We start from the raw sequence: 13329 nt of genomic DNA, 5'->3' as shown, positions 1-13329 counted from the left end.
CACTCCAGTGTTCTTGCCTGGAGAATCCCATGGACAGAGGAGCATGGGCAGGCCATGGGGTTGCAGAGTCAGACACGACTGAGTGACTAACACTTTCAAACTACCACTTATTATTTCCCTAAAAAATAAAAAAAAGCACTTTGTGTTCTGAATATAGCACATTAAATAAAATGGTACAGAGAATTAAAGCATTAGTAACTCACAGACAGGCTGCAGGCAGTTTCCTAAATCCTTAGAGTTTCCCCCAAGATTTATTCATGCTCCATGAGACAGTGGGTTTTGGTCATTGTTGTTGCTCAATCTTTTCCCAACCTGATATCCCCACCTTAATTCTTACAGCATTCCTAATTTAAACACATGTTAATCAGCAAATGCCTTAAGTCTTGACTTGAAAATCTGGTATTCATAGTTTGGATGAAAAAGTAATTAAATATCGTAAACAGAAATACAATTTACTAAATTAAAAGCCCAGGGCGGAGTAGAAAGACGAGTCCTCATCTTCTCCTGCCAGAGCACCAAAATCACAACCAGCTGTTGAACAGCCATTGGCAGGAAAACACTGAGCCCACCCGAAAAAGATACCCCACGTCCAGGGACAGAGGGGAAGCCACAACAAAACAGCAGGAGAAATACATTTCACTTATACTTTATTTTTCTGTTATTCAAGATAAAAATACGCATTTCAAAATACTTCAAGATATTGTGATAACCCGTGCAAAAGAAAAGGCCCAGCGTGCAAACTCTGTCCCCAGGTGAGTCCGAGCGGTCCCGTCTCAGTACTGCAAGGCCGGCCCGCAGCTGCAGGGGCGACCCCTGTTGTGTAAATTCACACGGACTTGAAATAATATTAAAGAGACCTGCTTCAAAAATCAAAATAAAAATAAAGTACAGAGCACCTTTTACCCTGTTGCAATAAAACATTCAGTAATTCCTCTGTGTGAAACTCTGGAAAAAGATGAAAGGCAAAACTAGATATAAAAGGAAAAATAGCAATGTGTTTACAAAGTCAGTTTTCTCTGACTTGTGAAAGGACTGATCAAACGCCCTCTGAGGCGCTGTGGAGGTTCACGGGCTGCCCGCCTGCCAGCACGGTTCCAGGTACAGCGGCTTCCTCGCCGTCCACCTCGATTCTGCGCCGCAGGCCGACAGGGTATCTCGTATTGATATCAGCACATCTTTTTTTTTTGTACTTCTGTATGCTTTTGCTGTTATACCATGAATACTATCACAATACTATTTATACTTTATCATAAATAGGCATTAAGAAAGCACATTTGCCAAGCTGATTTTTGAATCTCCTAAATTATGTTTCTTCACTCACCTGCCAATTTGAAAAATCTACTAATCTGTAGAGGGCTTTTCCTCATCATTAATGTGAATTAGTGATGCTATAACTTAATTTAAAATCAATTATTATTTTTTTTAATGGGACTCAGACCAAGAAAGCCTAGCATCAGCCAGACTCTCCTGGCGCATCATGGGCAAACATCCAACTCCACAGTGATATGTAAAGGTCACTTCATGAAAAATCCAAGTAAAAATTACTCTCAAGATGTGTTGTCCATTACACTTAGTTTATAAATAGAAATTAAAATTTAATAAGAAGACTTTGGGCCTGTCGCACAACCTGAAAGAAAAGCAGTTTCAACATGGAGTCTTATGACGGTGCCAGCAAGTGCAACCACTGGTTAAAAATCCTGTCAGGGGCTTTTCCCTGGAGGCACAGGGGTTAGGACTCCACGCTGCCAGTGCATGGATGGCACAGGTTCAACCCCTGGTTGGGGGAGACCCCGCGTGCCGTGCCGTGCACCCCGAAAATAAATTAATCAAAGATTTCTGTTGGAACAATGCATGATAAAAGCTATGGAAATTAAGTTATTAAGTCTTACAATTAAAAAACACCTGCAAACATTTTTCTCCACATCCTGATTGTTTTTCTAGTGCTGTTTAGTCATTAGAACTACTTGCAAAACCAGTGCTGAGAGCTGATGGATATTTATGGGGCCACCTGGTGATTTCCTTCAAGTTCAGCCAGTGCACTGATTCCGGATGTGATCAGCACTGCCCCCTCAGGAGCATGTTACAGGAAGCTGTACAGTGGGGGCTGGAGATGGTTACGGCTGCTCTGAAACATCAGTGAGAAGAAGAGTTTCCAACCAGAGGGAAAAATGAAAATGGAGAATGCCTTACGAGGCTTTTCCACAGGTGTAACCACTATTTCACGCATGCCAAACCTCAAGAAAATGGAAGCTCTTTTATTCCAGATAACCTGTAAATTCAGAATTCCACATGTAATTTCCTTATACGTGCAGAATGTGTTACACGTTGATTTCCATCTTCTTAATGAATCCTTGACAAGATTTTAGTTGAAAAGGAGAACGAGAAACAGCCCCTGGATGCTGAAAGATGGCTTTGGCAACTTTATATGATGTGGCTTTTGGGTCTGCCATACAGACTGAGTTTCCTTGTCGTGAGCATCTGAGCGAGGCAGTTGAGAAACACCATAAAGATGGTCATGGACATGACAATCACGTAGTGGCTGATGCTGCAGGAGAAAAAGAAACATGTTACAGGCGGACAGAACACTCAAGAGGAAGACCATAAGACTCCGCTAACATTTCCAAACGTACAGGTGATCCTTGAACAACTCAGGGATTAGGGGTGCCAAGCTTCTGAGCAGTTGAAAATCGATCTACAACTTTATAGTTGGCCCTGAGCATCCTAGGTTCCTAAGTATCTGTGGTTTGGTCTCTTTGCCCTCAGCCAACCACAGATCATTAGCACTGCAGCATTTACTATCTAAAAAAAAATCCACATATAAGTGGACCCATGCAGTTCAAATCCATGTTGTTCAAAGGCCAACTGCATATACAAAATACATAAATTACAAAGGATATGAATGCTTTTTAAATAGATATCAAAATGTTAAAAAGAATGAATTTGTTGCAGAAGTAGTAATGAAAGTAAGTAACATTTTGAGACAGCGCCAACAACTATAATCTGACACGAAACTGGTATTAGCAGTGCCTGTGTTTCTGTCACCATTAGAAACTGAGTTTTAACATCTAGCTTCTACAAAAATAAATATAACTTTCCCCTTATAATTCTCATATCCTCTGAATCACAGCCACAGACTCCCCAAGATGTCCCCAGATTCAGGAATATGGTATTTTAGAGCATGGCATTCCATACTTTGACAAAAATACAGGCCACAGAGAAAGAAAGAAAGATGTTACTCAAACTCAAATTCAGTGAAGTGAAAGTTTTAGTCAAAGAGTCTAAACAAAACAAAAATGACACATCTCTCTGTTAATCTGAGTCAAACCACTGCGTGCCAGACTTCTGGAAAAAGAACACTACTAGAATTACTCAATCCCAGCTCCCATCTATCAGCAATAGTAAACGTTCAGTTTTTCTTTTTAAGCACCATACTACATTGTCCACGGCTTGATAATCAATTTGCAAATATGGAAAGAAATTGAGGATATAGATCTGACAAATGTGCAATAAAGCAGAGGTCTCCCACAGTGAATGCCAAGCTAAGCTTCGGATGACATTGGCAAGTTACTTATTTACTAGGCCTATCAGAGTTACACTTAAGAATCTAACTTCATAATAAACTTATACCCAGCTTCCCTGGTGGCTCAGCTGGTAAAGAATCCACCTGCAATGTGGGAAACCTGGGTTCAATCCCTGGGTTGTACCAGGGTTGGACAGAATTGGACCATAAAGAAAGATGAGCACCGAAGAATTGATGCTTTGAACTGTGGTGTTGGAGAAGACTCTTGAGAGTCCCTTGGACTGCAAGGAGATCCAACCAGTCCATCCTAAAGGAGATCAGTCCTGATTGTTCATTGGAAGGACTGATGCTGAAGCTGAAACTCCAATACTTTGGCCACCTGATGCGAAGAACTGACTCATTGGAAAAGACCCTGATGCTGGGAAAGATTAAGGGCAGGAGGAGAAGGGGATGACAGAGGATGAGATGGTTGGATGGCATCACTGACTCGATGGACATGAGTTTGAGCAGGCTCCGGGAGTTGGTGATGGACAGGAAGGCCTGGCGTGCTACGGTCCATGGGGTTGCAAAGAGTTGGACACGACTGAGCGACTGAACTGAACTGAGACTTACACCCTTCAACAAGCTGCTTCGCAAGGATGGCCCCCAGGGCAGGCCCCAGGGAACTTGTCTTAAGAATATCTGGGAAAGTGACTGCTGGGTGAATGTAAAATAGGACAATCACCTAGAGGGACATGGAGACTAATAAGGAAAAAGGGAAAAGAGGCTTGCAGTCCACCCTCCCACTCCCCCAATAACTCTGGTCCAACAGGTGGGCAGCCCCCCAAATGTCAAGTTGCTGGCTCTATACCAACTGAGGCAAAGCTTCAGGGTGCTTACCCATAATGGGTAAGGCCCTCAGGCCAGAAAAGAAGAGCCTCTACTCTAAGCAGATTTATTTTATTTATTTTTGGTATTATAAGCTTTTAAGTAAGAATCTCCAATTATGAAGATTTATAGTTTCATAATATTTTCTTTGGAATGGCACTGGTTAGGGCATTCTTATTTCGAATCTTTCTCTAGATTAACTGGTTAACCTTATAAAGTAAATTTGAAATAGAAGAAAAGAACTGGCTAATTAAAAAATAAGAATGAGAACTAGTTATGTCAGAAATCTGGTTCTGGACTAGGGTAGGCTTCTGACCGAAAAAGAAAACAATATAATTGGATCTTTAATTGCTAGACAAATACTATCATTAAGGCAAGATTTTTGAAATGTTTGTTTTCATTGTAAAAATAATGGAACAGAATATTGGACATGGACTTCTTTCCTGCTTAAATTTATGTGTGTATGTGTTTGTATATATGTGTTTTGGTATATTTTTTAACATGGAATGGATATGATATAGATCTTATCTACCACTTAATTATGCAGATTTCACAAAGCCATTTTCCAACTTTAGTAGCCACAGTGGACATAAATCACTGATAATTATCTACTTAAAAATGAAAATGATGACATTTCTCATTCTATAGAGCCCTCCTGGGAACAAAATGATCGAGATACTCATTTTAACAGAATACTCTTAAAAACCTCATGCCAAAATAGACAATATTATGTTACTAAAATTATGTGAGTTATGCTGAAATTTTATCACACAGAAGTTGGTAACTGGTTGACTGATCTTCCTTTAAGTGTCTTCCAAAGGGGAGCAATTCAAGCTCATCACAGCACAGAGGTGCCCGGAAAACATGGTATTAGAACACTAGAAACTTTCAAACAAACAAACAAAAAAAATCAGAAAACTTTCCTTTTCTGGGAGATGGAGTAGGTGTATTTTCCCCTATTCCTCCTGCCAAGTACAACTAAAACCTCTGGGTGCTGTATATAAAATAAACCTAAGGAGACTGAACAGTGGAAAGACGATAGATGGGTCAGGAACCTTGGGACCCAAGGAATGACACGGTGGTTGAATTTGCTGGATTTTCTTCTTGTTGGCAGAAACTGGCCAACCAGAAATGCCAATGGACATAGACTAAGAACCCCAAACAACCCAACGTGGTAACAAAAGCCTACTCTCTCCAGTCACGGATGGACAAGGAAAGGGGCGGCCCCCAAGGATGGAAAGCGTTCAGACGCTCGCTGCTGCACTTCGGCCAGACAGGAGGGCGGCTCTGCCCCGCCTGCTCTGCAAAGGCGAGCGGGGCACGCAGGCCCACACTCACGCTGCGCGGTGCGGCAGCAGCCAGTCCTGACTCGCATCGTCTTCTTCCAGCACATCCGGTCCGTTAACAGATTCCACTTGCCTCTCTTTCAGGATACTTCGTCAATCTAGCCTCTTGCCGCCGTTCTGAATCGCTGCCCTAGTTCAAGGGCATCATCTCTAGCTGAGCCTCTTAAGCAGTCGACCTCTTCCCTTTCTTGACCCCTCAATGGGTTCTCCATCTTGTGGCCAGAGTGTTGCTTTAAAATGTAAAGCATATCAAATACATCCCTGCAAAGAGTCTAATGCTTTGCCTCATACTTAGAATAAATTCCTAATTCCTTACAGTGACCTCAGTCTAAACCATAAGTGATATCACCTGTCTTTCTGAACTCTCTCCCTACCATCTTTCTCCTTGTATCCTTCTCATCATAACAACGTTCAAATTTTCAAAACTATTTGATGACATCGGGAAATGTGACTTTCATAGAAAGTCAACTTAAAAAAAAAAACCCAACCTTGAATACATTTGCATATAAATTAAAACTAAAACGATATATATCAATCTGTTGGACTCTGGGGCTGAATTACAGTTGACTTCTTATTTTTTCTATGTGCTTTCAGTATTTTCTACAATGAGCTTATGATATATTTCTTTTCATGAGATGACTACAAATTATGATAGGTTTAGACACAGCACTCTTAGGCTGAGCTCATAATTTCCACAGATACCTCCTCTATCCCATTTCTATTCCTCACAGGACATTTCAAAATCTGCAATGGTTTCTGAGATAAAAATCCTCAACCCAATACGATCATAACTTGTTCATGCTATGTAAGAAGGCTCACTCCCCAACCCAGGGACTGGAGTTTGGAGTCAGCGGTGAGAGGAGGGAGGGAGGGAGTGTAAAGTGCCCAGGTTATAGCCTCAAGGACCAAATCCAGGCAGCCCAGACTGACCCTGGTTCCCTGGGGAGGCCGTGTTCCATGGGAAGAGCAGGCAAGGAGGTCAGGAGGCAGGCAGATGAAAGGAACGCCATGAGGTTGTACGAGAGTACACTCCAGAAAGTGTGCACAGGGTGTGGCCTGTCCACACAGTGGAACACGGCTCAGCGGTGAAAGGGAACAAAATACTGACACGCCACAACACAGGGGATGCCAGAAACGTCACACGGACTGAAGGAAGCCAGACGTAAAAGACTACATGTCACCCGATCCATTTCTCCAAGTGCCCAGAGCAGGCGAACCTGTGGAGACAGAGAGCAGACTGGCGGTTTCCTGGGGCTCGGCATGGGAACTGGATAGACCAGAATCAGGCATGGGGGCATTTTCTGGGTGACGGAAAGATGAAAAAACTTGATGGTAGTGATGGTTGCACAAATCCATCTATCTGCTGAAAGTCACTGAAGTAATTTAAATCGTTTAAAACTTTAAAATGGATGGAATTTATGATATATAAATTATACCTCAATAAAGCCATAAAAACAAAAAGATTATATTACAGCAGATGATTTTTTTTTCCATTAAATTCTGCTATCACTTTTAGGCCTTTTATCACTTCTAATATTTTTTAAAAACTTTAAAATATTAAATGACTTGATCTCTGAACAAAGTAAGTTTTGTAAAACCAGAAGGCAGGTGACCCCGCCTCAATTTGAGTGACAGTCTATCTCTAAAGGGTTTTCCACACATCACCTATCTCGTCGACCTGAAATGGCCTGAAATCACGCACTATTGGCTCGTTTAAGCTAACACAGTCGGCAGGGAACAGTTGTGAAGCTCGTTGTCTCATAGTCTCCATGCGACCGAGTCCAAGGTATTCAGTTTGTGATCGCTTCCGTCAAGTCTGGGAGCCACCATAGCGTAGCAGAGATAAAGGAGCATCAAATTTCTATCTGAAATGAGTTCAGCTGTTCCCACTCTCTCCTCTTGACTGTTCTGTCATTTAAATCAGCAGTTCTAACCCCTGAAGAAGGAAATGGCAACCCACTCCAGTATTCTTGCCTGGAGAATCCCATGGACGGAGGAGCCTGATAGGCTACACTCCATGGGGTCGCAAAGAATCGGACACAACTGAGCGACTTCACTTTCACTTTTTCTCAAGGTGTACATCATATGAGATGGTGGAGGGGCAAGGCGTGTGGATACAGAATCACCAGGCAGGTCTGTTCAACCCACACAATGGGTGATAAAAGGTTGATGATTCTTCTCAATTAGGATAATGGGCAATCGAAGCTGGTCCTATCTGTCAGATGTACTGGGAAGACACAGGTGGAGAATCATTAATTTTAATACAGCTTAATGTTCACTGTCAAGAGTAAAGAGATTTTATGGTGCTTATTAATTACCTTTAGGAGGATATTAAAATATCACTGAACTCAATGATAAGTTTTCACCACAAGGAGAAACGATACGGGAGCTGCCACTTACATTGCGGTGACGTGTAACAACAGCGCTTGGAGGAGACAGAGTCCAAACGAATCCTGCTGTCAAACTAAAGCCCCAACTGAGGAGGATGACGATGCACCTCACGTCAAGTACGTTTAGAACATAAATTTACATATGTTTTTATAGTTATGAAAGCTCCCTCAATAGCCATTTTTTCTCTAGTTCAAAAAAATACTACTTCTCTCAGAATGCAAAATAAAGGCAATACTCTGTAAAGTTTATGGCCTGCCATAAGTGAAGAAACAGTGTAAAATATTAAATCAAGAAAATACGAAATTATAGCTCGGTTGGCCCCACTCAGTTTCACAGCCTGGGTAGGATATTTTTCATATGGCTGTTAAAAAAAAACAACACCCAATGCCAGAAGGTTCTCCAGAAAACCACTGAATTTACACCCATTGTTTTAGTTGGTCCTACTGACTGGAGTGTATTCCTTTAAGAGTCTCAATTTAATTTTGCTAAGATCTACTCCAAAGATGCACTTCAAACATATTGAACTACACTTATAAACAGATATCCTGCCTCATGCCCTAGCGATTCAATCTTTATTTTTAAAGAAACCATTATTAACCTGGAATTAACGGCTGAAGCATCTCTCCAGCCTATTTTGAAAGCCTGCTGCAGTCCCCAAACGATACTACAGACACTGCAGATACACAGGCTGCATTCGTGTATTGCATTTGAGTCCTCGCTCAAATTCTGGGACAGACTCTGACCATTTATACATTTAAAGAGCATAAAATAGAGAGGACAGAAGGACAACACTGCATCCCTGAGGATAATGGGCAGGGAGCGGCTGGAGTTATCAGCTGTGTCACTGATACAAAGGGCTTTAGAGGTAAGATTTGCCACCAAGGCGAACCACCGCAGGGGCACAGTTCAAATGACCCAAGCTCCCATTAAGGAAGCTCCACCAGTGAGTTTAACAATATCTGCAACATGACAAGGAGCAGCTCAGCGTTTCAAATGTATATTCGCAGAGGAATAATTAGAAAGCTGAAACTAAGACCAACATTCTCACAAATAAAATGCAGGGGAAAAATGCAGGGAAAAGTAGCATCATGAAGTCTTGATATATGAACCTTGTTATATGGTGCTTAACTTTTAAGTCTTAAAGTGTATTTTCCCCCACTATCCAAGTCCTTTTCTGGCAATCAACTAGATGTATATGAAGACACATGAACCGCTTCTGCCCCTTAGACCTATATCACGTGGTTCCCTGCGGCTCTCTATACCATTACTGCCATACAGGATGTGAAAGGAAGATTTCAGAGTCCTAACTCACCAACAGAAGCAGCAGCAGCAACAAAAACCTCACTGTGTAGCATCAACTGGGCAATTCCATTTAGGAAGCCCAATTCTACTAACTTAGAGTTCATTTTGTTTCTCCATCCCAACCTCTTCCATCTCCCCAACCCTCATCGTCTTCCTTTCTTAAGTGGGAATCTTTTGTACAACACAATAATAGACAAAGAAGACAAGCAGAGCAGACCGAGGAGGAATGACCGGCAGAGGATTCAGGGAATTTACGTAGGTTAGTTCAGTGCCCTCAGTCTGATGAATAGAACTGAGCTCTGCAATCGTCTCTCAGAGCAAGCATCCCATTTAACCTAGGGGAGTTAGACCAGTGAGGATGAAGCGCTGAGACTGAGATAAACTGAGCTTTAGCAGGCTTATTACCTGGCCATGCCTTTAACCTCTTCCCATGCACTCTGGGTTTTTAATGTTGTATAGATGAGGATGTAATGATTACACTGGAACAAAAGGCATAAGCCAGGACTGCTCCAGGTAAACCAGGGTTACTGTATGTGCAGGGCAGCTGCCTTTAGAAAATACTATTACTACAAAATATTTCTAAAGCATAGTTTTTACCCTATATAGCATCAATTAACTATGTATTATTTTCATATTTATCATAAGTGAAGTATAGGGCTGGCACATGGAGTTAACATCCTTTTCTCATGGTTAGTGCTGCAGTGAGGGGCTGTTGGTGCATCACCGGCTAGGAGTGCTAAGGCCCCATTCTGGTTCCCTTGGTTTGAATGATGCTCACTGTGTGTTTTATGCCTCTGCAGTCTCTTTTTTGCTATTATTTTGTGCTCTGATGAACACTTTATTCCCATGATGGTTGTGTAAAGGAATACAAGGAATAGGCCCAGAGGTACCACACACATGCCAAGAAGAACATCACGCTAGATATTAAATTTGAGTTTTGTAATGGCTCAAAGCCTGTTTTAAAACCAAGCAAGCATAGGTAACAAAAATAAAGATAGATTAAACTAGACTACATCAAAATTTAAAACTTCTGTGCAAAGGACATAATCAACAAAGTCAAAAAGCAGCTTACAGAATGGCAGAAAATATCTGCAAATCATCTTATCTGATAAGAGGTTAAAGTCTAACATACATAAAGAACTCCACCCCTCAACAACAAAAATAACCCTATTTAAAAACGGGCAAAGGACTTGACCAGACATTTCCTTAAAAAAAAAAAGACATACAAATCGCCAACAAGCACATGAAAAATGCTCAACATCAGTAATAATGAGGGAAAAGCAAATCAAAACAATAAGATACACTTCACATCCATCAGGGTGGCTACTATCAAAGAAAGAAGAGAAGAGTTGGTGAATCTTCTGCACTATCAATAGCAATAAACTGGTACAATTGCTATGAAATCACGACAGCAGCTTCTCAAAATAGTAACAGTGTAACCACCATATGATCTAGCGGTCTCATTTCTGGGCATGTATCTCAAAGAACTGAAAACAGAGACTTGAATGGATAAAATGAACACCCATCTTGTAGCAACCTTGTGCACAGTGGCCAAAGGTGGCACAACCTAAGTGCCCACGGATGGATGAATGGACAGACAGCATGTGATATATACATTCAATGGAATATTATTCAGCCTTCAAAAGGAAGGGAATTCTGATCTATGCCCCAATATGGATGAAGCTTGAGGACCTTATGCTAAGTGAAATTAGCCAGTTACGGAAGGACAAATATTGTGTGATTTCACTTACATGAGGTACCTAGAGTAGCCAAATTCAGAGAGATAGATACTAGACAGTGGATTCCAGGGGCTGAGGGGAAGGAAAAATGGGGAGATATTGGTACAGAGTTTCAGTTATGCAAGATGAGAAAGTTCTGGAGATCAGCTGTACAACAATGTGAAATCACTTAATAAAACTGAACTGTACACTATAAGCCCCAGCAAGACAGTAGGCGCTGCAGCGGCTATGAAGAGATGCCCCACGTCCAAGGGCGGAGGAGAAGGTGCGGCAAGACAGAAGCGGGAGTGAGAGATGCCCCACGTCCAAGGGCGGAGGAGAAGGTGCGGCAAGACAGAAGCGGGAGTGAGAGATGCCCCACATCCAAGGGCGGAGGAGAAGGCGCGGCAAGACAGAAGCGGGGGTGAGAGATGCCCCACGTCCAAAGGCGGAGGAGAAGGCACGGCAAGACAGAAGCGGGGGTGAGAGATGCCCCACGTCCAAGGGCGGAGGAGAAGGTGCGGCAAGACAGAAGCGGGAGTGAGAGATGCCCCACATCCAAGGGCGGAGGAGAAGGCGCGGCAAGACAGAAGCGGGGGTGAGAGATGCCCCACGTCCAAAGGCGGAGGAGAAGGCACGGCAAGACAGAAGCGGGGGTGAGAGATGCCCCACGTCCAAGGGCGGAGGAGAAGGCACGGCAAGACAGAAGCGGGGGTGAGAGATGCCCCACGTCCAAGGGCGGAGGAGAAGGTGCGGCAAGACAGAAGCGGGGGTGAGAGATGCCCCACGTCCAAGGGCGGAGGAGAAGGTGCGGCAAGACAGAAGCGGGAGTGAGAGATGCCCCACGTCCAAGGGCGGAGGAGAAGGCACGGCAAGACAGAAGCGGGGGTGAGAGATGCCCCACGTCCAAAGGCGGAGGAGAAGGCACGGCAAGACAGAAGCGGGGGTGAGAGATGCCCCACGTCCAAGGGCGGAGGAGAAGGTGCGGCAAGACAGAAGGGGGGGTGAAACTGTGTTTAGAATCAAACCCATTCCCACCAGAGACGCTCAGAGGGCTCAAACAAACCTTGTGCGCACCAGGACCCAGGGACCCCACAGAGACTGAGACAGAACTGTGTGTGAGCGTCTCCTGCAGAGGTCCGGGTTGGCAGTGGACTCCTGCAGGGGCAGGGGCTCTGGGTGCAGCAGACCTGGGCATGGCATAAGCCCTCTTGGAGGACGTCGCCATTAACCCATCATAGAGCTGCCAGAACTTGCAGAGGACTGGGAAACAGACTCTTGGAGGGCACAACAGAACCTTGTGCACCAGAACCCAGGAGAAAGGAGCAGTGACCCCACAACAGACTGACCCAGACTTGCCCATGAGCGTCCATGAGTCTCTGGTAGAGGCGTGGGTTGGCGGTGGCCTGCTGCAGGGTCGGGGGCACTGAGTGTAGCGGTGCCTACATGGGATCTTTAGAAGGAGGTTGCCATGATCTTCATTACATTCACCAAAGTTTGGCCCCAGGTCAAATATAAGGGAGGGAACACAGCCCCACCCATCAACAGAAAATTGGATTAAAAATTTACTGAGCATGGCCCCCCCATCAGAGCAAAACCCAGTTTCCCCCTTAGTCAGTCTCTCCCATCAGGAAGCTTCCATAAGCCTCTTATCCTTCTGTATCAGAGTGCAGACAGACTGAAAACCACAATCACAGAAAACCAGCCAATCTGATCACATGCACCACAGCCTTGTCTAACTCAATGAATCTATGAGCCATGCTGTGTAGGGCCACCCAAGACAGATGGGTCATGGTGGAGAATACAGACAAAATGTGGTCCACTGGAGAAGGGAATGGCAAACCACTTCAGTATTCTTGCCTTGAGAACCCCATGAACACTATGAAAAGGCAAAAAGATAGGACACTGAAAGATGAACTCCTCAGGTCAGTAGGTGTCCAATATGCTACTAGAGATCAGTGGAGAAATAACTCCAGAAAGAATGAAGGGATGGAGCCAAAGCAAAAACAACAGCCAGTTGTGGATGTGACTGGTGATGGAAGCAGGGTCCAATGCTGTAAAGAGCAATATTGCATAGGAACCTGGAATGTCAGGTCCATGAATCAAGGCAAATTGGAAGTGGTCAAACAGGAGATGGCTAGAGGGAACATAGACATTTTAGGACTCAGTGAACTAAGATGGAATG

The 13329-nt window shown here is 43.6% G+C and overlaps 1 protein-coding gene across 7 annotated transcripts in view; it reads right to left on the bottom strand.

Moving 5' to 3' along the window:
- Positions 1–630: 630 nt before the first annotated feature.
- Positions 631–13329, bottom strand: part of PIGN (phosphatidylinositol glycan anchor biosynthesis class N) — a 107907-nt gene continuing 95208 nt past the window's right edge. For all 7 annotated transcript variants that reach the window (XM_006064556.4, XM_006064555.4, XM_044934585.2 and 4 more), the window contains one exon: positions 631–2545. In XM_006064556.4, coding sequence (XP_006064618.1) covers positions 2422–2545 — 124 coding nt within the window. In that variant the 3' untranslated portion in view covers positions 631–2421. The remainder of the gene's footprint in view (positions 2546–13329) is intronic.

Source organism: Bubalus bubalis, chromosome 22 (genome assembly GCF_019923935.1).
Source record: "Bubalus bubalis isolate 160015118507 breed Murrah chromosome 22, NDDB_SH_1, whole genome shotgun sequence".
Classification (NCBI taxonomy): Eukaryota; Metazoa; Chordata; class Mammalia; order Artiodactyla; family Bovidae; genus Bubalus; species Bubalus bubalis.
Note: the sequence above shows the minus strand (reverse complement) of the source record. Positions and strands in the feature narration are given on the sequence as shown.